The 25,280-nt window shown below is 46.8% G+C and overlaps 1 protein-coding gene across 2 annotated transcripts; it reads right to left on the bottom strand.

The window, feature by feature from the left end:
• Positions 1-335: 335 nt before the first annotated feature.
• ATP5MC2 (ATP synthase membrane subunit c locus 2) lies at positions 336-24,279 on the bottom strand. Of its 2 annotated transcripts, none has more exons than XM_029595196.1 (5): positions 24,171-24,279; positions 20,448-20,523; positions 13,230-13,307; positions 9,089-9,279; positions 336-584 (listed from the first exon to the last, which is right to left on the bottom strand). In XM_029595196.1, the coding sequence occupies exons 2-5, from the start codon at positions 20,484-20,486 to the stop codon at positions 470-472; spliced, it is 423 nt and encodes a 140-aa protein (XP_029451056.1). In that variant the 5' UTR covers positions 20,487-20,523; positions 24,171-24,279; the 3' UTR covers positions 336-469. The 2 variants fall into 2 exon arrangements, with proteins under 2 accessions (XP_029451056.1, XP_029451055.1); XM_029595195.1 differs by having other exon boundaries at positions 24,062-24,218.
• Between the last annotated feature and the right edge of the window lie 1,001 nt (positions 24,280-25,280).

The following is a 25,280-nucleotide window of genomic DNA, read 5'->3' as shown; positions in this document are numbered from 1 at the left end:
TGACAGATTTGCATACAACTGAGGCAGAGTGCATGCAAATCTCTTTCATGCATATTCATTAGGGATATCCTGAAAACCAGACTGGTTTGTGGCCCTCGAGGACCGGAACTGCCCACCCCTGCCCTAGAGCCTGTTGGGTTTTCAGCATATCTACAATGAACATTCATGAGATACATTCACATATAGTGGGTCTACAGTGTATGCAAAAATCTCATGCATACTCAGTGCCAATACTCTGAAATCTCAGCTGGCTGTAGGATTACAGGACAGGTTTGAGAAAACCTGGTTTAGGATCTAGTACTCCTTCCCTGTCACAGATAAAAGCAATAAAAGTCTGCACTACAGGGGGCTTTATTACAGTATTTAATCATCTTCCCTTCTGGACAGGTTCTGAATCATAGGGCTTGAATCCCTTGCAATGATAGAACAATGGTCATCGGGTGCACAGGCGAAGGTTGGCAGCAGTCCCTTACATGGCAAAGAGGATGAGGAAGGCGACCATCAAGCAGAAAAGGCCCATGGCTTCTGAAAGCGCAAAGCCCAGGATGGCATAAGAGAAGAGCTGCTGTTTCAGTGATGGGTTCCTGAAGGAGGTAAAAAAAAAAAGTGCATCAGTCAACTATTTAGAAAGATTTTTAGTCCACATTCATACATATTATACTCAAGGGGAGGGCACCCATTACATACTACTAAGGGAAGCCACAGCTTCCGACCAAGTATTAAATAATTATGAAGGGCAGACAGAGCAGATGTTCATAAGAGACCCATGCACACAAAGCGTAAATACAGCACAGATAAGCTGAAGAGCACATCTTCATCAGAGCCCCATGCAGGTGTCCCAAATGCCAAGAATATCCATGCTGACACCTAATGCCTGAAATGGGGCAGTCCAGAGTTCTATACCAGCATTTAACCCCCACCCCCTTTAGGTAATGAAGAGAAGAATCTGCAACTGGTGAAGCACTCTCACTGGCTGCCAAAGAAAAAATTCTGCAGCTGCCTTGGGCTCTGCAACTCTGCTATCTCTTTTCATCCCTCCTCATCACCAGGCTGCTGCAAAAGGCCCCAAAGTAGTAAGGTGCACTCAGCTGTGCCAAGGTTAGGATGTGCTTTTGTGCACATTTTTGTGTGTACAATGTTACTTCCAATGTAACAAGGCTTTTTGCACACAAAAAATAGTGTACACAAATGAGAGTAAAACTGTGCACACAAATTAGCAAATGCCAAGTTAATCAAGGCATTATTTATTACTCCACAATAAAAATGCATAGGTTTAACTTGTGTTCTCTTACCACTGGAAGTTTAATTCCTGATCAGAGGTGAAAAAGTTTCTGGGGTTAGTGTTAGTCTGTGGGCTAAACACGGAGTTTATGCAGAGGTCTTGTACTGGGCATTTCTTGCACATAATATGATTCATACACAATTGATATTTTCTGCACACTGAACATGAATTAGAAAGTGCATTGTGTGCAGAACAGATGTGCACATAAATTTTGTGCACAAAAGTTGTGCTCCTAACATGTTATGTTCTTAGCTTTCAGGAGCACAACATTTTGTGCACATCTGTTCTGCACACAATGCACATACAAGGAAATTTGGTTCTTACCTGCTAATTTTCGTTCCTGAATACTATAGATCAATCCAGACAATTGGGTTTTGCATCCCTACCTGCAGATGGAGACAGAAGAAATGCTTTACTGAGCCTGTAGTACTTAGTGTGCCACTTGTAATCCCTCAGAATAACCTGTATCCAAGCCACGATGAGTAAAATTCTGTCTATCACCCTCTATGTTAGCAGGGGATAAGTAAAGTCTTAGAACCAGACCCATTATCCAACATGGAGTTTGAAAACACAACTAATGCCTTCAATGAACTAACATATCTGCACAGATTATCCAAACTTAATAAAAACAGAGAAAAAAAAAATGAGTGGTCTTTCCATAGAGGGTGGGACTCTGGATTGATCTGTGGTATTCCAGAAAGGAAAATTAGCAAGTAAGAACCAATTTTCCTCTCGTTCATATCCAGATAACTGGGATGTACCCAAGCTCCCCCACACTGGGTGGGACCCTGAAAGACCCACTTGCAACACACACTCGCCAAACCCCATCTCGTGGTGCCTGCACATCCAGATGGTAAAGTCTCGCAAAAGTGTGCAAGGTTGACCAAATTTCCGCCCCACAAATTTGTGGGGATATCAGTTGACACTCTGCTCAGGACGCTGCCTGCACTCTGAATGCAATGGGATCGTAGTCCCTCAGGAACTGAATGCCCTTGCAGATATAAGCAGACACAATGGCCTCCTTGAGCTCTCACAATGGTCTTAAGACGCTTTATTTCCTTTCTTTGCTCCAGCAAAGAGAATAAAGATGATCAGAAGCTATTAGTCATCTTCAAATAGCACAACCACCCCAATCCAACAAGTGCAATTCCTTTGTTTGCAGATCCAAATCCAGGCCCCTGAAGGAGGGAAGTTCCATCTAAGATGAAAAGCAAGAAGCAAGGTATGGTGTGAAACATCCCATCCTCAAACTGAAGGAAAGGGTCCTGATACAACAAGGCCTAAAGTTCTGAAATCCATCTGGCCGAATCGACCGCCACCAGAAAAACCACCTTCAACATTGCCTCTCAAGGTCTGAAACGCTGGACCACAAAGGACCTTCAACACCAAATTCAGACCCCATGAAGGAACAATCCACCTTATTGGAGGGTGCAAATGCTTTACCCCCCCATAGAAACCAAATCACATCTGGATAGGAAGTTGAGGCATAGGGCTGCTACCTGGACCTTTAAGGAATTGAATGCAAGCCCCTTCGTTAAGCCATTCTGCAAAAAAGCTGAGATGCAAGATACTGAAGCCTACAGCAGAATCCCAGCTTCTGCAAGGCATTATGCCTCAAACGCTTTCCACACCCAGATATAAGCCAATGAAGTGGACGGCCTCCTAGTCTTTCAAGTGCAAATGGTGCCTCAAAAAAGCCAGGCCACGAGTCAGAAGGTCCCAATCCAAGAAAATGGAACCTTGATGGAGCACTCTGGGCAGATGTCCCAACCTTAGCAGCCTGTCTGCTGCTAGATTTATTAGGTCTGCGAACCACAGTCAATGCAGCCATACTAAGATCACTTCCGCTAGGTGACTCTAGATGCTTAGGAGCATTCTTAAGAGGCCAGGGCGGAAAAGCATACAGCAGAATCCCTAGTGGCCAATGAAGAACCAAGGCACTAAGACTCTCCTGCCTTTGACTAAAGAAGTACTGGACTTTCGCATTTCATCTCGATGCCATGAAATCCAATTGAGGAACTTCCCCATTTGGCATTAATAAAAGCCATCGCCTCTTCCACCAGCTCCCATTCTTCTGGGTCCAAGGTTTGACTGCTGAGAAAATCTACTTGGACATTTTCCACTCTGGCCACGAGAAACATTGCCAGAGTTTAAGGGCTGCTCCCCGAACAGACAGTGAGCCTCCTTGGACTCCACTCAAAGTTCCTCCTTGTTGATTGACATAAGCCACTATTGTATCAGTGTCCGACAGGACTCGCACTGAAAGATTCCTCAATAGTGAAAGAAAAACACAAAGTCTTGAGCACCGCTCACTTTTCCAAATGATTTATTTATTTATATTCTGGCTTTTCGGCACTTCAGAGCAGATTATATTCAGGTATGATAGATTGTAGGGAAAAACCTAAGTTTGTACCCGAGGGAACAGAGGGTAAAGTGACTTGCCCAAGGTCACAAGGAGCAATTCATATAAGGCCTTCGTAATGTAGGCTATGCCCGCCTCCAAGCACCACTCCTGCTTGGCAAAACCTGGAGACGAGAATGCTAAATGCCACTTTATTGGATGCTGCTGAACCCAGTGCAAACAGGCAATGCTGCAAATTGCTATGCAAATGCCCAGCACTGAGACCTCAGAGATCCGCTTGAGATGAATCTCCGTCTGGACCTGCGCATCTTTTAAGCTGCTGCCCTACTCCCAGTATAGTGGTTCTCTTAGTCACAGCCAAGACAGATGCTCCCACCTTCAGCAGCTGTAGCAGTTTCAGTGCATCTTCCATCATGGGAGATAGTTTTGCCATAGCTCTCCCTACCTTAAGTCCAGCTTCCGTACCACCGGCTTTTTAACAGACTTCTGGAAGGAAAAAGCCTTTGCTGGCCCTCGAAGCCCATCCATAATCAGATTTACTCCCTCACAATCCAACTCCTCCTGAAGTACCTTTATTCCCAGCTCCTTTAGAGCCTGAGGGATGAAAGGAAACAGCCCCTGACTTCTAAAGAGTAACCACCTTAGGGGAGTCTCCCTCCGCTCTGGCACCTGCTCAAGGTTCGAGGACACTGCATGAGCATTGGAGTTCTTGCGGGTGGATCGCGTTCTGAAAGCTCAGACCCCTCTGATGTGCTAAGTGGCCTTCTTGCCAGAACTGCCCTATGCCTGGGCACCGTTTTGCCCTCCTGAGGATTCTCCACCTTAACCTCTCCGAGGGGGACCTATGGGAGTGAACGCTTTTGCCGTGCCTCTATTTTCCAAAAAGGCTTTGTGGAGCAAAAGCATAAAGCCCATGGAGAAAGCTTCTGCAGCCTCAGAATCTCTCTCAGAACGGTCTCCACGCCAGAGTCCTCGTTCATCTGCTCGGCGTCAGGAAGGCAGGGGGCAAAGCCGAAGGAGATCCTTCATCCTCCCCGATCTACCTTGCTCCCCTGCACATGCCTCCAAAATGGTCACCATTCCAATGCTGACCTGAAAGGCTAAACCTATCGCTACTGCTGAACAAGTCACGGGCCTGCCTTCCCTGGCGGGAGTACCAGCACGTGAGCTGCACTCTCCACCTGACTCGCAGTTTCGGCACAGCTCCACCACGGACAAGAGCAACCCACTGCTCTCCCCAGGCACAGCAGCGGTTCCCGTGCTCAGAGGCTGCCATTATATATACATGCACCCGGCACAAAATCTTCCCCGCTGTTCTGAGCTTGTCACCCATGTGCTCCTTCATCCGGTGCAGCCACAGCCACATGATTCCCCCATTAATGCTCTGAGCCAAAGGGGCTGGCCTCCCGATGCCACCCCGAAGTCCCCCGGACATGCCAAATCACAGCTCCTGCACCTCCCACGCTCTCCCGAGCTGAAGGGACTGGGGCCCTTATTTCTTTTTTTTCCACACAGCACAGCAATTGCCCAAGGCAAAGAACACAGCCCCCCCCCCCCACCAAAGGTAAGACTAAAATGAGTACTTCCCTGTGCTGGTCTTCAGTGAGCTTCTGGGAGGAAGGAAACTGGACCACGCGCTTCAGCCACCCACCAACTCCAGACCGAGACATCCAGGGCTACCAACCCCCTTGCTCACACTACCCATCCGAGGGGATGGACCCTCTCAGGTCCTAACATCTCTGCGAACAATTTGCAATTCTTTTGTTTCTGGTTTTTCTTTTTTTTTTTCCCCCCATCAACTCTCAGAGTGCAGGAGTTTTACATCTCTACCATCTAACTGGAGACAAATACAGAGGGGCTGCAGGTGGCACACTGCCTACGGTAAGTACTACAGGCTCAGTAAAGCTTTTCTTCTCTGTCTCCATTTGCCGTTAGGAATGCAAAACCCGGCTGTCCGCCATGATCTGGATGTGGACAGGAAACCTGATTTGCACAGATTAGCATGCACAAAGTGTGTGAACATATTGACAAGCTTTAAACTCCAGATGCATTAGTACACCATTAGTTTACTGCATGAGCTTATTCATGCAAAAAATAAATTAAAAAAACATGCATTGAAATTCAGTGTACATTTTTTATTCTTATTACATCAGGGCTAGAAAGAGAGAGCAGTGCAAGGGTTATTCTCAACCACTAATCCTCTCCCCCCACCCCCCCCCCACAATGTGTTTCCTTTTTAAACAAGAAGCCCGCAGGTGAGGAGGGAGAAGCCATGGCAATCAGGAGCTCCTGGTCTCTTCCTGTCCTCTTAACATCCTAACTGTGATGCTTGAAGGAGGTTAACATGGGAGGGAGGAGCTGAGAGGAAGGCAGTGTATATATGAGGGAGAGACTACCACAGTGGTGAAACAGGACTCACACATTTATTTAATGCTTTTCTATACAGACAACCGTTTGCACATTGTATCGGTTTATATGGAATTGTGGATTAAATGATGTAATATAAAAACATTTACATGGAACGGTTTGTAACATAAGATAATATAGGTACATATGGTTAACACTAGGTGCATAACTGTGGAAAATAGTAATAAAACATTAATACTTGGTAAAACGAGGAAAGTATAATTCCACAGAGGTATACAAATCAAAATTTACAAATGAAAAGTAAGGGGGGAGAGTCCATAAGGAGGATAGTAGGGGGGAGGGGGGGTGGAAGGGAAGAGGAGAAAGGTAGAAAAGGGGCATCAGGTGAAAGCCTGTTTGAAGAGCCATGTTTTTAATTTTCTTTTTAAATTTCTGAGTACATGGTTCCATGAGGCACTGAGTTCCAGTTTATGGGGCCTGCTATCTATAAGGCTCTCTTGTGGAGGAAAGGTGTGTGAGTTTAGGGGGTGGTATTTGGAGGGTTCCTTTATAGGCAGATCTGGTGGGTCTATTGGATGAGTGGAAGTGAAGTGAGTCATTGAGTCATTGGAAGTTTTGGTTGTGTAAGGTCTTGTGTATGAGGGAGAGGCTTTTGTAAAGAATTCTATAGGTTATGGGGAGCCAATGGAGTTCTCTTAGGATAGGTGTAATGTGGTCATTCCTGCATGTATTTGTGAGGATTCTGGCTGCAGCATTCTGTAGCATTTTGAGGGGTTTGATGGTAGAGGCGGGAAGGCCTAGGAGAGTATTAAGGCCTGGAAGACTGTGGGAAAATCAATGAAGTGTAGGAGGGGGTTTAAGTTTCTTTACGACATGAAGTTTGAAATAACATTCTTTCATGGTAGATTTTATGAATGTTTTAAAGTTTAGTTGGTTGTCGAAGGTAACGCCAAGATTACATACATGTGGTGTGATGGGTAATAATGAGGAGTTCTGTTTTGGTGGTATTGAGTGAGAGGCTGAGTTTTGTGAATAGTTGATTGATTGCTTTAACGCATTTGTCCCAGATTTTGAGAGAGGTGTGTAGGGAATCAGTGATTGGGATGAGGATTTGGACGTCGTCCGCATATATGAAATGGGGGTGGCCTAGGTCAGATAGGAATTGGCAGAGGGGTAACATGTAGATATTGAAGAGGGTGGAGGATAGGGCGGAGCCTTGAGGTATACCTCGGGTTAGGTCAGTGGGGTCAGATTCAAAATTACCCAATTTGACCTTGTAGTGTCTATTTTTGAGGTAGGATTCAAACCAGTGGAAAGCAGTTTCTGTTATGCCAATGTTTGTGAGATGGTTTAACAGAATTTTATGGCTGATCGTGTCAAAAGCTGATGGTATGTCGAGCAATGCTAGGTTGTAGGAATGCCCATTGTCCATACCTTTGAGTATGGTGTCTGTGAGTGATAATAGGAGTGTTTCTGTATTGAAGAATTTCTGGAAGCCAAATTGAGACGGGGCTAGAATTTTGTGTTTCTCAAGGTGTTCAGAGAGACGGATGTGGACTACTTTTTCTGTGATTTTGGCTAAGAAAGGAAGGTTTGAGATTGGTTGAAAGTTAGAGAGTTCTGATGGGTCGAGATTGGGTTTCTTTAGGATGGGTTTGACAATTGCTTGTTTTAGCATGGTAGGGACATTACCAAGGCTGAGGGAGCAAGTAATGATGTGTTTAGCTATTAGGTTTGGAATGGTTAGAAGGAGTTTGGAGAAGATGGTGTCAGATGGGTGTGAGGAAGGTTTACATTTAATAGGGATTCTACTTCGGATGATGATGTTTCAAGGCAGTCAAGGCTGGCCGTGGAGTTTATGGGGAGGACAGAGTAGGATGTGTCAGAGGGAAAACTTAAAGTGAGTTTGGATATTTTGTTGTTGAAGAAAAGGGCAAGGTTGTCACATTTGTTTTTTTGAGTCAGTGTCTGGTCTGGAAGAGAGAGAGGGAAAGGTATTGGTAGGTCAGATACGAGGGAAAAGAGGGCCTCGGCGTTGTATTGAAAGTCGTGAATTTTGAGAGCATAGAAATCGTGTTTTGTTTTAAGTATGGTGGTCCTATATGTATGCATGGAGGATCTGAAGAGGCAAGCAGTGCGGGTGAGGGAGGTTTTCGCCATTTTCTTTGTTTCTTAATTCACATTTAAGTTTTTTTTAAATCAGGGGAGTACCATGCTTTTTTGTTGTGTGATGGGTTGATTATTTTTGTTGTAAGTGGGCAGATTTTGTCAGCTATGTCTTTTGTGATATTGTTCCAGGAGGAGTGCGCTGATGAGGGGTTGCTTAGGTCAATTTTGTTGGTGATGTCAGAGCAGGCAGAGATAAGGTCCTCTCTGGTGCATGGTTTTTGGAATTGGAAGATGTGGTTATGTGGTGGTAGGGTGGGAGAAGTTTTCTTTATAGAGCGTGGTATTTATAAGTGTGTGGTCAGACCAGGGGACAGGGGAGCAAGCAGGGGTTTCGGCTGTGAGGATGTTCTGGGATATATTTGCCATGCCTCAGATTCAAAATTCAGGTTTATTTGTATAATTTGCTTATCATGAATCTAGGCCTGCTGGTGGCACTCAAGATGAACTCTTCATTCCTGTCTGGTTCCTAGGATCTTCTAATATTGTTCCAGCCTTGCTGATACACAATATGCATGCATACCGCACAAATGGCTGAAGAAGGAATTAGGAATGATGGGTTTTTTAAATGATACATAGCTATAAAAAAATGATGCACTTTATTGTAAAGTGTGATAATTTAAAAAAATTAAAAAAAACCCCACCAAAATACTAGCACAAGATAAAAAGACAAGAAACCTAGATGAGAAAGCTATGAGGCCAAAAAAAAAAAAAAAGTTGATATTTGGAGGAATGGTGTTAGTACTAATGCTTTAGGGACACAACATTTTCTTATTTTGTTAATAGGAAACTTTCAGCTCCTTTGGTTCTAGATTCTCCCAGCAGGAGGTAATGTAGGAAAAGGTACAGCAAAGCTCCCTTCATTTTCCACAACCTGACCAAGCCTCCTTGGGCAGGATAAATCTTCTTACCTGGCATATCCAATAATAAGACTACCGAAGACCGTCCCAATCCCGGCACCAGACCCAGCAACTCCCACCGTGGCAGCACCAGCACCTATGAACTTCGCTGCAGTGTCAATGTCTCTGGTAACCACGCTGGTCTGAAACTCCCGCCGAGGAACTGCAACCAATGCATTTTGGGACGGCAGGTTGGAGTCAGCCTGATACAGCAAAAGGACAGGAAGGTGAAAACTAAGAAGCAAAAATGTTTCACCCTTCTCCCCCGCTTTCATGTTCTACCATCTCTTATCCAGATAATTGCCTGGCCAACTTGCTGGCTGACTGGTTCAAAGAATCCCCTTAGTGCCAGTCTTGCACCAGGTCAGTCCTGGTAATGGCAATATTTAATATACTTGTTTTCTATAAAATCAAAATGGTGTTCATCAATAAATACATTCCAAATGCATTATAATTGTAATAGAAATACATATAGAAACAAAACATATTTAAACCCTAAGTCCATGCATAAAAAATAAACATTCTGAGTAAAATCTAATAGAAAACCAACATAAACTAAAAACTCTAAAATGACATTAAATCCTCAAATATCTTAGCAAATAACCTGGCCTTGATTAGTTTCCTAAATTTCAAGTAATCTTTTTCCAAAACCAAATCTATTGGAAGTGAACTGCACAATAAAGGGGCCTGATATTGAAGTGCTGTCATCCTTGTGTGTTCTAACTGAATTGCTTATGGTGAAAGCAGCTTTAAAAGCTCCAGAGATGATCATGGGGATCTGCTAGGTTGACAGAGGACTAGGAAACTGTTTAAACAAACAGGTACTACTTTATTTCCCTACATGCAATATTAAGAAGTTTAAAAAACAGCTCTGGCTTATAATAGGATCCAGTAAAGTTCTTTAAGAAGCAGAGTGATAGGCTGAAATTTCAAGACCTGAATTACTACTCTAGCAGCAGTATTCCAAAGTACCAACCGCTAAATTCCCATATTTATAGTAGCCCAGCCCCACCAGACAGGGGACATTAAGCCCGTGCTTCCTGTGCTGCAGTGCACACACTGAACAGGAGAGAATGAAGTGAATTCATTTCAGAGCTACACAGGTAACTCATGGACTTTATAGTACATGCATTAAAAAAAATAAATAAAAACGGATAGTGTGCACATAACTATAGTCATTAAAAGTGCACGTACACCATCCATTATACATGTACCATAAAGTCCGCTCCAAAATGAGTGCACATCCCTACACAGTACTACAGCTGAGTCACACGGGCAAGCACAAGTTTTCTAGTTCCACCAGCTCATGCAGGATTACATTCCCTCGAGGGAAATGCCAGCTCCAGAAAGATGCTAGCATGTCCTCTGCTGGCTCAACTAGGAAGTGCATCCCTAGTCAGAGGACTGCACTTCCTGTGCTATCCTGTACGCAGCCTGATTGCACATCCCAGCTGCAAATGCTACACCTTTTATTTATTTTTGATTTTTTTTTTATTTTTGCATTTTTTTCAGCACTTCAAAGTGGATTAAATTCAGGTACTGTAGTATTTCCCTATCCCCAGAGGGCTTACAATCTAAGTTTGTACCTGAGGCAATGGAGGGTGAAGTGGGTCTCCAGGTTCATAGCTCACTGCTCTACCACTAGGCTACTCCTCCACTCCTTTTGCTTGTGGCATACAGCAGAACAGGGATGACAAACCCTGGAGCTTTCAGTGGCAGGATCTATAGGGCTTTGCCACCTCTGCTGTACAGGAAAGTCAGTTTTGTTGAAAAAAAATTGTCTCTGGACCAAGCAGAATCAACAGTTTTAAGTAAACTGGTAGGTGACCCAGTAATTCCTTAACAAAAAAATGAAACTGCAGATGCAGTGAGGGCAGAAGTAAAAGTGCCATTATTCACACACTGCGTCCAGTCCTAAAAGTTACTAGCTTGAAAAAAAACAAAAAAAACAAAAACAACCCACACCCCACATTTACAGAAGTGTAAAAAAAAAAAAAAAAAAAAAAAAAAAAAGGAGGTTATGCCCCCCCCCCCCTCCACCAATCTCAAATATCTTAACATGCCCCATGATAAAAATCCAGGTGTAAGGCCTGACTCACTTCCAGCACCTATATAACCATTTTAAACAGTGACTTCAGACAAAAAACTCTGAAGCTCTTTTTTCTGTATCTAAAGTTATTTTTAAAACTGTACTCTAGTTTGCATGCATGTGACCCGTCACCAACAAGGCCCACCTTACCCACTCATGCATCATGGCCTTCCACCTCCCCCTGCGCACTAGTTTGCTCCCACTTCTTATATGCTAGTTTTAGCAGGGCCATGCCCAAGGCATCCCTGCATTCCAGCAGTGCCAAAGTTTCCCATGCAGACAGAATTTGATGAGGGCATAGTTTCAGCATAGCAACGCTTGCACAATGTGACTGGTTTTCAGCATCATTGGAAACAGTTCAGAAAATAACCAAGGCGGCACACTTAACTATGTTTCCCAGTCTCTACAGCGATCTGATCACAATTAACATTTTAAATCAATCTGCAACATTACTCCTCACCTAGGTAAAGAATTATTGCGGTCCAGATCCAAATGTCATGATGTATACGTTCTGACCTCCTTATTTCCTGTGCACTAAATCCATGAAAAGGGAGCTTTGACTAATCTCAGATGTCACCAAGCAGCACCATGCAGCCAAAGCCAACCTTTATAAACAAACACTGTCCTTTTATCAATAGGCACAATTTTAAAAGTGATTGAAAAAACTTTTTTTTAAATGGATGGCAGGACAGCATTGTAATCAGATTTATGACGTCTGAAATTTTCTTCTTGATTTTAAAATTCTGAAGAATAAAAGTGAATATACCACAGCACAGTCATAACAAAGCACTAAAGATTACACGGTCATTTAACCTGCTCACTGTGGTGTTTTTATCTCCTTCCACTGAACTAATTTGATTTTAGTAATCTGTACTTGGACAAATGTTAATAGCCTATAAAAATAAATCACGCAATATATGGAGCCCTCCAAGATGCCACCCTAAACACCCAATGTTTAGTCCACTGGAGATTAAAGGAGGTGTACTGCAAGCTATTTTTCTAACTTTTTACTGTAAAAGAACAATAGCATTACCACAAATCTGATTCTAAAAACAGCAAGTATCTAATGCATTTTTAGTGTGGAACGGGAAAGTATACTCACACACGTTATATATAGGATTCTACACAGGATCCAGTGCAACATGCAGACAAAAGGGTTGAATTAGCCCAAGTCTGAAACTTGTATGTCAGGTAGTACAGATTCTCAAGGTTTCATTTGTGAACAGTCAGAATTCAATTACCGTCAAACTATTTGCTCACCTCACGCTTGCAACAGGGGAACGGGCATGTTAGAGGCCAGGAAATGCTAGTTGGGCGAATTTAAAATCAGTGGGAAAGGTGGATGAGAGAATTTAGAGGAAGGGGGGAAAAGGCCATGGTTCTGGCAGCTTGGAAGCTAAACCAGGAGAGAGAGGAATGAAACAAAAAAATATAGGAAGAATCATGCAATTGAGATACTCTCCAGATCAGCTTTCTAGCTGCTGTAAACATGGGCTTTCCCCCTCGTTCCTTTTTTCCTATTAACTTCCTCTGCAAATCTTCCTTCCTCACTGACATCTAACACCACAAGTGTAGTCCTTAAGAGCCCACAGGGTTAGCTCACTGACCTCTTACAAACCCAGACCCTGATGCAAGCATAAAGCCAAGGCAGTAATGTCAAGATGGACAAAAGCTGGGGTTAAAGCCTTGACAATTGCCACTACAGCTCACAAGTTCCAAACCTGTCATAATTCACCTTTTTACTGGCTTCATGTATTACTTTGATAGTGAATACTTTGCTTTAAATATTACTGCAGGCATGAACCTCCCTGCAGCAACACTGCTACAGCCAAATCCCAATTGTCACAGCATCTGTGAAATCATTTACAAGCAAAAAAAAAAAAAAAAATCAGAAAAGAAAGGATGGATTGTTAAAACAGCGGCTGCTTTAAAAAAATTACAGCCTTGTATAATAAGTGGTTACAGGGTTTAACAACAACAGTGCTCAGTGGTCCCCCTCCCCCCTTTTTTTGGTAGCTGTTTCTGGAATGAGACTCAAGCTTTAGGCACAGTACAGCGCATTACCTCGTGTGTCACTATGTCTGGTCGGCCAAACAGGGTAGCTGAGATGGGTCTGGACAGCACCTTGGAGCTGCTCCTCAACTGGGACAGAGAAAACTAGATCAGCAACTGAAAAAGCATGTGATTTCAGAAATTCTCAGAACAAAGATGAATCAGAGCAGAGTTAGGAGGGGAAACAATATTGTGTATATTGAAGGAACTCCAGGTTTTATCCTGATCAGAATGATGTCCTTAGAGTTGGTCTCTCGCCTACCAGAGCTCTTCCTTGCCTTAAATGGAAACAGAAGAGCTTAAAAAGGCAACTTATTGGGCCAAATCCTTAAAGAAAAAATTTGCAGGTAAGCATCAAAGTTATTTACTCAAGTCCAACCAGACCAGTCCAGACACAAAGGTTTTAACCCCTACCAGCAGATGGAGGCAGAGAACAAGTGTTTTGCTGATATCACCCTAAATAGTATACTGTGCCACCCACAGCTCCTCAGTATTTCAGTATCAAAATCAAACACTTTAAACTGCCCCCTTCAAATGAACGGGAGCTTCAAGTGGGCCCAACTCACCTCAATCCTCAAACATCCATGGGTGTTGCATATAACAATATAACTCATAACTCAAACAAAAGAAATATCGGACCTATTTTCCTCATTTTATCAAAAAGTAAGTGGCCCCACCACCATTACCTCTCTCACCAAATCCTGTGTTCCACTAAGAATAAAATCTAAAATAGCTCCCTCTCTCGTTGGCTCCTGAAACAATTCCTCCAAGTATTTTATGTTTCTAGCATGTCCTGATCTTACATTTACCCAGTCAATATTGGAGTTCTACAAACGTCCAGAAAATGCAGTTCTCCAAATCTTTCTCCCGAATCAGACTTCTTGAAGAATGGCAGTTCCATTGACTGATCCAAATGAAATATGAGACCAACTAAGGAGAAAAAAAAGTAACTGTATCCTCCTCCGAAACTGAGAGGAACAGATGCCTACAAGATCATGCTTTAAGTTCTGAAATGTATCTAGAACAGATCATAAATAAAAATCTTACGTATGAAATCCCTAAGTGATGCTCCCCCTCAGAGGTTCAAATGGAGAAATTACTTACCTGATAATTTTGTTTTCCTTAGTGTAGACAGATGGACTCAGGACCAATGGGTATGGTGTACTCCTGATAGCAGTTGGAGACGGATCAGATTTCAATCTGACGTCAGCCTAGTACATATACCCCTGCAGGAAGTGAAGCTCTTTAGTATTCTCCTCGAAATGCATTGTGAATATATGTATGACTGAATAATTTGAATAACTTCATTAACTTTATAACTTGGTTAACTTGATTAATTTGAACTGGTTGAATTGGCTATAGCTGGAGACCACCAGTGCCCTCAACCAAAAAACATCGACACCCGGTAGGGTGGGTGTCCTAGATGAAGGAAAGCATGGCTTACCCGTGAACCACTCGCTCCCGGGGATGTCCCCCGAGAATTCCATGAGTAACGGCAGCCGTGGGTGGGATGCTGAGTCCATCTGTCTACACTAAGGAAAACAAAATTATCAGGTAAATAATTTCTCCATTTCCTAGCGTGTAGCAGATGGACTCAGGACCAATGGGATGTATAAAAGCTACTCCTGAACCGGGTGGGAGGCTGCCCGTGACCCACTTAGTACTGCCCTTGCAAATGCTGTGTCCTCCCGAGCCTGAACATCCAGGTGATAAAACCTGGAGAAGATGTGGATGGAGGACCATGTCGCTGCCCTGCAGATCTCGGCGGGTGACAGCATCTTGGTTTCCGCCCAGGACACTGCCTGGGCTCTAGTAGAATGGGTCTTGACTTGTAAAGGCGGTGGCTTGCCTGCTTCCACACAGGCCGCCTTGATGAATTCTTTGATCCAGCGGGCTATGGTTGCTCGCGAGTCCGCTTCCCCTTGCTTCTTCCCGCTGTGAAGGATGAATAGATGGTCCGTCTTTCGTACGGATTCCGACCTTTCCAGGTACTGGACTAGGAGCCTGCCGACGTTGAGATGGCGTAGATTCTTCCGAATTCTTATGCTCATCTGGTGATGGTAGCGAGATGGTTTGGTTGAGATGGAAGTGAGACACCACTTTGGGGAGGAACGACGGAACTGTGCGTAACTGGATGGTTCCTGGGGTGAGTCTGAGGAATGGCTCTCGGCAGGACAGTGCTTGTAGCTCGGATATACGACGGGCCAAACAGACTGCCAGCAGAAAGGCTGTCTTCAATGTTAACAGTCGGAGAGACAGGCAGCGGAGAGGTCTGAAGGAGGTTCCTGCTAGGAAATCTAGGACCAGGTTGAGGTTCCAAAGAGGCACCGGACACTTTAGGGGTGGTCGGATGTGCTTGACTCCTTTCAGGAAGCAGGAGACATCCAGGTGAGAGGCTATGCTGCCGCTCTCGCTCTTGGTTCCATAGCTTGACAATGCGGCCACCTGTACCTTGATGGAGTTGAGGGACAATCCCTTCTGTAGGCCATCCTGTAGGAATACCAAAATTGCAGGAATTTTGACTGAGCACGGTATGATGTCGTGGTCCTTGCACCAGGCTTCGAATACTCTCCGAATCCTTATGTATGTTAGGGATGTGGAGAACTTGCGTGCTCGGAGTAGGGTGTCAATTACTGCCCCCGAGTATCCTCTCCTCCTTATGCAAGTCCTCTCAATGGCCAGACCGTGAAAGAGAATCGAGCTGGACCCTCGTGGAAGATTGGTTCCTGTTGGTGCAGGTCTCTGTGTGGAGGCAGCAGCAGGGGGTTCCCTGCCAGCAGTCTTCGCATGTCTACGTACCATGGTCTTCTTGGCCAGTCCGGAGCCACTAGAAGTACTGGTCCCCTGTGGTGTTCTATCTTGTGGATGATCGCACCCAATAGGGGCCATGGAGGGAAGGTGTATAACAGAGTCTCCTGTGGCCAGGTCTGTACCAGGGTATCGATTCTCTGGGACTGGGGTTCCCGCCTGTGGCTGAAGAAACTGGGTACTTGGGCGTTGGACTGGTTTGCCAGGAGGTCCATGGTTGGTGTTCCCCAATGGTTTACTATCAATTGGAATGCTGTGATTGACAGTTTCCATTCTCCTGGATCTAGACTCTCTCTGCTGAGGTAGTCCGCCGCGACATTGTCTTTCCCAGCAATGTGGATGGCCGAGATCTCTTGAAGATTCACTTTTGCCCATGACATTAGGAGGTCTATTTCCAGATACACCTGTTGGCTTCTGGTTCCTCCCTGACAGTTGATGTAGGCCACTGTTGTGGCGTTGTCCGACAATACTCTGACCGCTTTGCCTCGGAGTCTGTGACCGAACCTTAGGCAGGTTAGTCCGACTGCCCGGGCTTCTAGACGATTGATGTTCCATCCTGACTCTTCTTCGTTCCATCGCCCTTGGGCGGTTAGCTCCTGGCAGAGTGCTCCCCATCCTCGTAGGCTGGCACCCGTGGTGAGAAGGAAACAGGTTGGAAAGGATAGTCTCGTTCCCTGGCTCAGATGGGCTTCTTGTAGCCACCATCATAGTTGGACCTGAACTCTGTCCGGGAGTTGAAGCCGTACGGTGTAGTTCTGGGACAGTGGATTCCATCGTGGTAGTAGTGAGCGTGTGCCCATGGGACTACTTCCAGTGTGGATGCCATGAGGCCGAGAATTTGTAGGGAATCCCATGCTGTGGGGCGAAGTTCGCTCAACAGAGTTTGTAACTGGGTCATCAGTTTTGATCTCCTTGTCGGTGTCAGGATGACCTTGTCTGTTTGGTGTCAAACCGGACTCCCAAGTATTCTAGAGATTGGGAAGGCTGCAGGCAGCTCTTGTTTGTGTTGACCATGCACCCGAGGCTCTCCAGTAGAGTTTTGACTCTGTTGGTTGCCTGGTGGCTTTCCTCTGAGGATTTCGCTTGGATCAGCCAATCGTCTAGATAAGGGTGCACTCAGATTCTTCCTTCCTCAGTGTTGCTGACACCACCACTATGATCTTGGCGAACATCCGGGGTGCAGTGGCTAACCCGAAAGATAGTGCCCGGGATGTGGTAGTGACGGTCCAGGATCGAGAAGCATAGAAAAATGCTGATGCTCTTGATGGATCGGAATGTGTAAGTAGGCTTCCGACAGATCCAGGGAGGTAAGAAACTTTCCCGGTTGTGTCGCCCTTATCACAGAGCGTAGGGTTTCCATGCGGAAGCGAGGAATATTCAGGTGACGGTTGACCGCCTTGAGGTCCAGGATAGGTCTGAACTTTCCTTTCTTCTTGGGAACGATAAAATAGATGGAATAATGGCCAGTATTTATTTGTTGTGGAGGCACCGGTGTTATAGCCTCTAAGGCTAGTAATCTGGTCAGTGCAGCTTCCACTGCCATTCTCTTGGAAGGGTCGTGGGCAGGGAGATTCCACAAACTTGTCTGGAGGGAGGTGGTGGAAATCCAGATAATATCCCTCTCGAATGATGGATAGGACCCACTTGTCCGAAGTTCTCTCGGCCCATCTTTGGTAGAATAGGGCCAGTCTGCCCCCTATGGCTTCTTCCTTTGGATGGGTCGGCTGATCTTCATTGTGGGGTGCGGCTGGGGCCTGGGCCAGAGCTGGCTCCCCTTTTATTGTGCTTGTTCCGAAAGGACTGGCTCCGGTCTGCAGGGCGAGCCGCTTGATATGAGCTTCTATATGGGTTGAAGCACTGTAAACCTCTGCCCCTGGAGGTTTGGGGGAAGGATCGTTGGTTTCTCTTATTCCTGTCCTCCGGTAGCCGCAGCAGTGGGGACTCGCCCCACTTGTTGGCTAGTTTCTCTAGTTTGCTTCCGAACAGGAGTGTTCCCTTGAAAGGCATCCTTGTGAGTCTCGTTTTGGAGGATGTGTCGGCCGACCAGTTTCGGAGCCAGATTTGTCTTCTGGCTGCCACGGCGGATGAGACTCCTCCAGCTGCTGTGCGTACCAGATCTGAAGCAGCGTCCGCGAGGAATGATACGGCTGGTTCCAGGGCTTCCCCAGGAGTGTTGTTCCTGGTCTGTGCTAAGCAGGTGCGTGTCACCACGGCACAGCAGGCCGCAATCTGTAAAGACAAAGCGGAGACGTCCAAGGACTGTTTGAGGATAGTTTCCAGACGTCTGTCTTGAGCATCCTTGAGTGCTGCTCCTCCCTCCACTGGGATAGTAGTGTGCTTCGAGACCGCGCAGACCATGGCATCCACATCTTTGGGGGCAGGGTCCAGAGTGTACATGGCTGCCAGAGGCCGGCCCCCTTTGTACGTGGTTTTTGGGGCATCCCATTCCAGGTCAATTAATTGCTGGACGGCTTGTAATAGAGGGAAATGGCGGGAGGTCTGACAGAGTCCCTCTAGTAGCGGGTTCGTTCTTAGGTTCCCCCGAGGCACTAGTGCCCGGGATGGCAAGCTCTTAAGCTGTGCGTGACCAGGTCTGGAAGTTCGTCCTTGGTGAAGAAGCGTCTCATGGTTCGATGGGGTTCTGTCCCCGGGAGTTCCCCTTCCTCCAGGGGTTCTGACTCCACATTTGAGATGTCTGTGTTCCCGTAGGTGGGGCTTCTGGGTGGTGGGATCACTTCCCTGGGCATAGAGGGTCCTGGCATGTTGAGGTCCTCTGGTGGTGCCTGTGACTGCATTGTAGGAGGCACCGGTTGCATGTGGATGAAGGTATGCAGACCTTTGAAGAATTCCACCCAGGAGATAGATGCTAGGTCTAGGCTAGGGGGCACCGTGTCCCTGGGGGGCCCCGTTTGAGGGGGGGGGGGGGTCCCGCTGTGTGATGCTAGGTCCGGTGTACCGATACTGGCTGGGGAGGGCCATGAGTTGGGTCCCCTAAGGCAGTGGTCCCCAACCCTGTCCTGGGGGCCCACCAGCCAGTCGGGTTTTCAGGACATCCGCAATGAATATGCATAAGAGAAAATTTGCATTGAATGGAGGCAGTGCATGCAAATTTTCTCTCATGCATATTCATTGCAGATGTCCTGAAAACCCGACTGGCTGGTGGGCCCCCAGGACAGGGTTGGGGACCTCTGCCCTAAGGCCTCTTCGCACTGTATACACAGGGCCGTGGCCTCCTCATGCTGTAGAGCTCTAATGTGGCATGGTGGGCAAAGGCCCTGAGCTTTGAGCTTATTTTCAGGCGATGCCATGGTTTGTGCGCATACAATACAGTTGTGTGTCGAAGATGCGCGCGTAGAGCGATGTGCGCCCTGTTGTGCGCACGGGTCGAAGTTATGCGCCCAGCACAGTGAGCGCGTGGCTATGTGCTTCGCTTGTGCGCGACGTTGTGCGCACAAGGTATTTGTGCGCGACGTTGTGCGCACAAGGTATTTGTGCGCACGGCTCGCTTCTGTGCGCACGGATCAAGACGGCGGACAAGGCCAAAATGGGGACGGCGACCACGCAGACAATATGGCGACCACCTCGGAGGGTCTCCACGTGGGAGGACCCTCGGATCTGACCGGGGTCTAGCTCTGCTAGGGCCCATCAACCCGGTAGCACTGGTCCTGGCTGGTGACCTGTGCGTCTCCTCAAGCTTCGGAGACCGGAGACTTAACTAGATTTTTACCTTACCTTGTCCCAGTGCTTCCTGGTTTCGTTCCGGGCGGTCTCCGGCTGCGGGGGGAGAGGGAAAATACCTTCACCGCCGCACTCGAGGTTGCACCCGCTGCCTCTCAGCCTCACCTGATGTCGGGGGCTAAGTCCCCGCCGAGGGTCGGCCGCCGGTCCGAGGCTCACCTCCGAGGGATTGCGAAAATCACCTCGGGAATCTCGACTGGGGGAGGGACCCAATGGGTGTCACCGCAGGAGAGCGGGGCTCGTCTGTAGAGATAAGATTACTTCTCAATTTGGGTTTTTTTGGTAAAATTTTCTCTAACGCTGTGCTAGCAAGCATAGAGTCCCTAACTGCTATGGAATGGTAAAATACTGAAGAGCTGCACTTCCTGTAGGGGTATATGTACTGGGGGCTGACGTCAGATTGAAATCTGATCTGTCTCCAACTGCTATCAGGAGTACACTACACCCATTGGTCCTGAGTCCATCTGCTACACGCTAGGAAATTTACATTTATATACCTCCTTTCTCAATCAAGGAAAATAAGAGAACAGCCTCCCCTGTCATGTGTGTCACACAAGCCAGGGAGTAAGTCTGTACATACCAAAGAACCAAAGTCTCTCACTACACAAGGCACATTTTAGCTGAATTTACAGCCTGATGCCTCTAACACTTGGCAGCATTAGGGCAGATATGATGGATACTCACCAAGGAAGGCGTGGAGGCAAACTTTGCACAGGCATACATCTTCAGAGTCTGCTAGGGATGGTCACACTTGCAATAGCTTTAAAAGAAAAGAAAAACAGAATTAAGATAAGATACACCATACTGGGTCATACCAAGAGTCCATGAAGCCCAGTATCCTGTCTCCAACAATGACCAATCCAAGTCACAAGCACCTAGGAAGTACACAAACACTAAGTAGATCCCATGCTAATAATGCCGGCAACAAGGAATAGCTATTCCTTATTGATAAAAAGCAGTCTATGGACTTCTCCTCCAAGAACTTATCTAAACCTTTTTTAAACCCAGCTACACTAATTGCACTAACCACATCCTCTGGCAACAAATTCTAGAGCTTAATTGTGCGTTGAGTGAAAAATAATTTTCTCCAATTAGTCTTAAATGTGCTACTTGCTAACTTCATGGAGTGCCCTCTAGTCCCTGCATGATATGAAAGAGCAAATAACCATTTCACATTTATCCATTCAAGTCCTTCCATGATTTTGTAGACCTTCATCATATTCCCCCCCCCCCCCCCCCCCATCTCCTCTCCAAGACGAACAGCCCCAATCTCTTCAGCATTTCCTCACAGAGGAGCAGTTCCATGCCCTTTTATCATTTTGGTCACCTGTCTCTGTACTTTCTCCAGTGCAACTATATCTTTTTTGAGATGTGGTGACCAGAACAGCACACAGTACTCAAGGTGCTGCAGTAGAGGACACCAAACCCTACCTGGCCATGTCGGGCAGACTGGCCAATAGAGTCCTGCTTCCCTTCTTCTGTATGTCGAACCCCCTCCTTCTCACCTTACAAAAAATAGTTGTGCCGGGCCTGGCCAGGTCATCCCAGCCTCCGCTCTCTCACCATTAAAACAAAACAAAAATAAGGCCGGATTTTAAAAATCCGACAAGCGCCAAAACGGGCAGATACATGCGTGGCCAGGCCACGCACTGTGGAGTTTTTCAAACGCCCGTGACCACACGCTTATCTGCCCATACACACAGAAAAACATGTTCGGCAAAAGGGGGCGAGCTGGGGGCAGGCTGGGACAATACCCTGTTGAAGCATACGCTGACAGCCGACCGGCACACGCAACCTGCTACTGCTCCGGAGAGCAGGTAAGTTTTAAAACAAACAAAAAAAGGTTAGCGGGGTTTTAGGGGTTGGGGCGGAGAAGGGAAAAGGCAGGTTAGGTAGGGGGTTTAGGAAGTTCCCTCGGAGGGAACTGGGAAAAGTCCTAGTCCATCACCACGCGCATGATGTAAAACTGCCCCCTCCGTACACGCATGAGCTGGCATTCAGGCATGCACGTACGGGTAGCGGATTTTAAAACATATGCGTGTCAGCACACGCATGTTATAAAACAGTCACTGCCGTGTGCACGGTCTTGAAATGTACATTATAAATTGGGCCAGAGCAGAATTTGCCCCCTCCAGAAACCTCTCCTATACATTAAAATAGCTGCAGCCATCCAAATCCCTTCCCTCTGACCCTAGGGAACCCCAGAATTCTGAATGGGTTTGGTCTTTTAATTGACAGTAGAGGGACCAATCAGCTGTCAGTGAGGGGGCGGGCCTGCCAGAGGTGGTAGAGCCTTACCTGGCTGGGGTTTCCTGGATGGGAGGGGGGAGTTGTGCTCCAGCCCAGCTGATTTTTTGTGAAAGTGGGCGAGAGATTATTCTACAGCTCGGTTGCTCCAGTTGGGGGGGGGGGGGTTCGGCATGCGGGAGAATCGGCCCGGCCCCTTAGAACAGAGGAGGGTTGAGTTCCACTCTACCAGCTAATAGGTGGATGGGTGGGAGATCAGGTATTCAGCTGTTCCATTTCGAATGCTTTTTATTTTTTCTTAGTATGGATTTAGAGTTAATGACATGCAAAATGGCTGGCGAGTAAAAAAAAAAAAAAAAAAATAATGGAGAAATTACTTACCTGATAATTTTGTTTTCCTTAGTGTAGCCAGATGGACTCAGGACCAGTGGGTTATGTGCTCTTCTGCTAGCAGATGGAGACAGAGTCAGATTTGAAAGCTGACGTCCCTCTAGATATACCCCTGCAGTAACCTCAGCTCTTCAGTATCTCTCCATCTCCTAGCAGATGCGGACACTATCCCACACACTAGAATAGTGTTAACAAATACAGCAAAGAAGAAAGGAAAAGAAAATGTACCTTAAAGAAGATTGAGCCCCGCTCTCCTGCGGTGAAACCTAAGGGTCCCTCCCCCAGTTGAGAATTCCTGAGGTGATTTCCGATATCCCTCAGAGGTGTGCCTTGGTCCGGTAGCCGGTTCCCGACATGAACTTAGCCCCAAGAATGGTTGAAAGGCAGTAGGTGCATAACAGAGTGCGGCGGTGAAGGTAAAGCCCTCTTCCCCTGCAGCTGGAGACCGTCCCGGCACTCCCATCAGTAAGCACCAAGACAAGGTAAGCTCAAAACTTTAAATTCAGGTCTCCGGGGCTCGGATTGCCGTACCGACTCTATTTCCTTCCCAGCGAGGTAAAAGAGAGTACCGATCCGGTTGAGCAGCCCTGGTTGGGCTAGGCCCCGATTTGGTGCAGGTGTCCAAGTGGAGACCCTCAGGTCACCATCTTACAAGTGGGGGGCATCAGCACCATATTCCCTTCTCGACCGCTGGTACACGTGGGGCAGCCAGTGCACGTCCACGCGCACAACTGGGCAGCGTGCACAACCGAGCGCACCCCACGCACAGCAGACAGGATTTACACACCTAGGCACATGCCCACTTAAAATTAGGTGCATATATGCATGCACTCGGGCTATTTTATAACATGCTTGCCTACGTGCATGCAAGTTTAAAATCGCCACGTCCCTGGATGCGTGGCAACACATACGCAAAGTGTGCCTGCACAATGACTTGAAAGGGTTTCCTAGAAAGAGCTCTGGTTCATGGCCTCCAACCGAGGACTATCACTGTAATTACTGGGCTACGTGATATAGGGAGAAAACCCTTGGCTAGTTGGAAAGTTTTTCACACTTCACTCGACAGAGGTTGTTTCTAATAGAGCTGGAAACCCATAGGGCCAGGAGAAAATGCTTGGGTGAAATACAAGGTTACTTCATCCTGCTTTTTTTTAGTTTCTATATAGCGGTTATAGCCTATAACAGGAGCTATAACATTTGAGCTATATTTTATGACTGGTCGGGTTATACGCGTTTTTTGGCATTTAGCAACACTGCTCTGCCCGAAAAGCAAGCGATGTATGGGCGGTTCAGGTTCGCACGGCCCTATGGCGGAGAAAGCGGTGTCCTGCATGTTGGGCCGCGTCGCCAGAGTAAGCGGAACCTGCAGCACCCCGGTCCCGGTGAGACCGTATCGGTGGATGCACTGCCTCTGGAAGGAAGCCAGCAGCAGAACACCCACTCCCCGCCACCACATCTGTCCGTACACAGCGGGGGATCCTGACCGCTTCCTCCTCCCCCCCGGCGAAAATCCGAAGAAAATGCAACTGAGACCACAAATCAGTGGCTTTGAGCTCTCTACTTCCCCCCACCCCACTCTAGCAGGAGACGGGTAAACGTAACTCCGCCCCGCGGGCTCCGAGCGCAGCTGCAGCCCCCTTCCTTCCGCGTCCTATCCCTACCTGCAGCCCCGGCACACAGAAGAGGAAAGGGCGACGGCTGAAGTTCACAGCGCCCGCGCTCTGGCCTCCAGTCGCCAGGAGGAGAGAAGCAGCAGCGGCGGGAGCCTACCTGCGCCGGGCGAGCGGGGAGGAGAAGAGGAAGCGCGCATGCGCGCGGGCCCGGAATGGGAGCGGCGAGAACAAAGTGCGCACGCGTCCGGACAAAAGTGGCCGGCGAGAGAACGTGGGGGTAAAGGGACTACAATTAGAGAGAGATAGCGTTCGCGCACGTAACAGAGCGAGGGCGGCGCGCGCCTGCTCACTGCAAGGCCCTTGGAGGGCTGAGCGACCATTGAAGCCCTAGCATTCCCTGTCTGCAGCCATCCAAGAGTTACCGATTGCGGAGACCGAGAATGCCACGCCCAAGAGTGGAGTGACCGCGGCGCGATCCAACACAATTAGGGCTTTGCTCGAAAAGGGGCTGCCCTCTCTTGCTTGCTTTATAAACGCAAGCAAAATAAATAAATAGATACAATTTCTGCTTGTTCGCGCTTGTGCTTGATTGTCGAGCCCGGATTACGTGGTAGAAATGGGCCGTGCGCCAGTAGGGTTTGTAGGGTGGTTTGCGAAGGATCCTTTGTGGACGAAAAGACTTGTTCTCATTATTATCGAGTTTACGAATGTCTCCCTAAAAGTTTTCCTGTCCCCCTGTGTTAATTTATTCAGCCCCTAAGGCCACTGTTTTAATGTATCCCGTCCCTGAGGCGACTGTTCAGTTCCTTGTAAACGGTGCGAGATGTATGCTACACAGGAACATCGGTATATAAAAATTAAAAATAAATAAATATTAGTGGCTATTATTATTATAAATCATTTGTATAGCACATAGATGTAGCAATGGCATAGCCAGAACTGATTTTTTTTGGGGGGGGGGGGGGGGGGATCCAAGGTCAACATGGGTGGGCAGTAAGCATATAGGTTTGAGCCCTACTAGTTGTACTCTTATCAGTAAATAATACCTTAGAATGCACCTGACAATGAATTTCTTTGTAGTCTGCAACAGCCATCATGCATCATGAGTGATTCTTTAAAATATTTTGTTTCAAGCACTTACCAACCTTAAAAATAGCTTATTGATCTGTATTAATTTTTTATATGTCTTGCATAACAATATCATATAAAAAGTAAACAAAACACTTCATAGAACATCAGATGCAATCACGTAATAAAACATGAATCC

Source organism: Rhinatrema bivittatum, chromosome 3 (assembly GCF_901001135.1).
Source record: "Rhinatrema bivittatum chromosome 3, aRhiBiv1.1, whole genome shotgun sequence".
In the NCBI taxonomy this organism is placed as follows: Eukaryota; Metazoa; Chordata; class Amphibia; order Gymnophiona; family Rhinatrematidae; genus Rhinatrema; species Rhinatrema bivittatum.
Note: the sequence above shows the minus strand (reverse complement) of the source record. Positions and strands in the feature narration are given on the sequence as shown.

Bases quoted from the DNA above. Each gene is read 5' to 3' on its own strand.
- ATP5MC2 (XM_029595196.1), bottom strand. From the start codon at position 20,486: ATGTATGCCTGTGCAAAGTTTGCCTCCACGCCTTCCTTG. The intron at 9,280-13,229 runs GTAATGCGCTGT...TTGCTGTATCAG, and splicing joins CAGACATAGTGACACACGAG to GCTGACTCCAACCTGCCGTC. The intron at 585-9,088 runs GTAAGAAGATTT...TACCTCCTTCAG, and splicing joins CTTATTATTGGATATGCCAG to GAACCCATCACTGAAACAGC.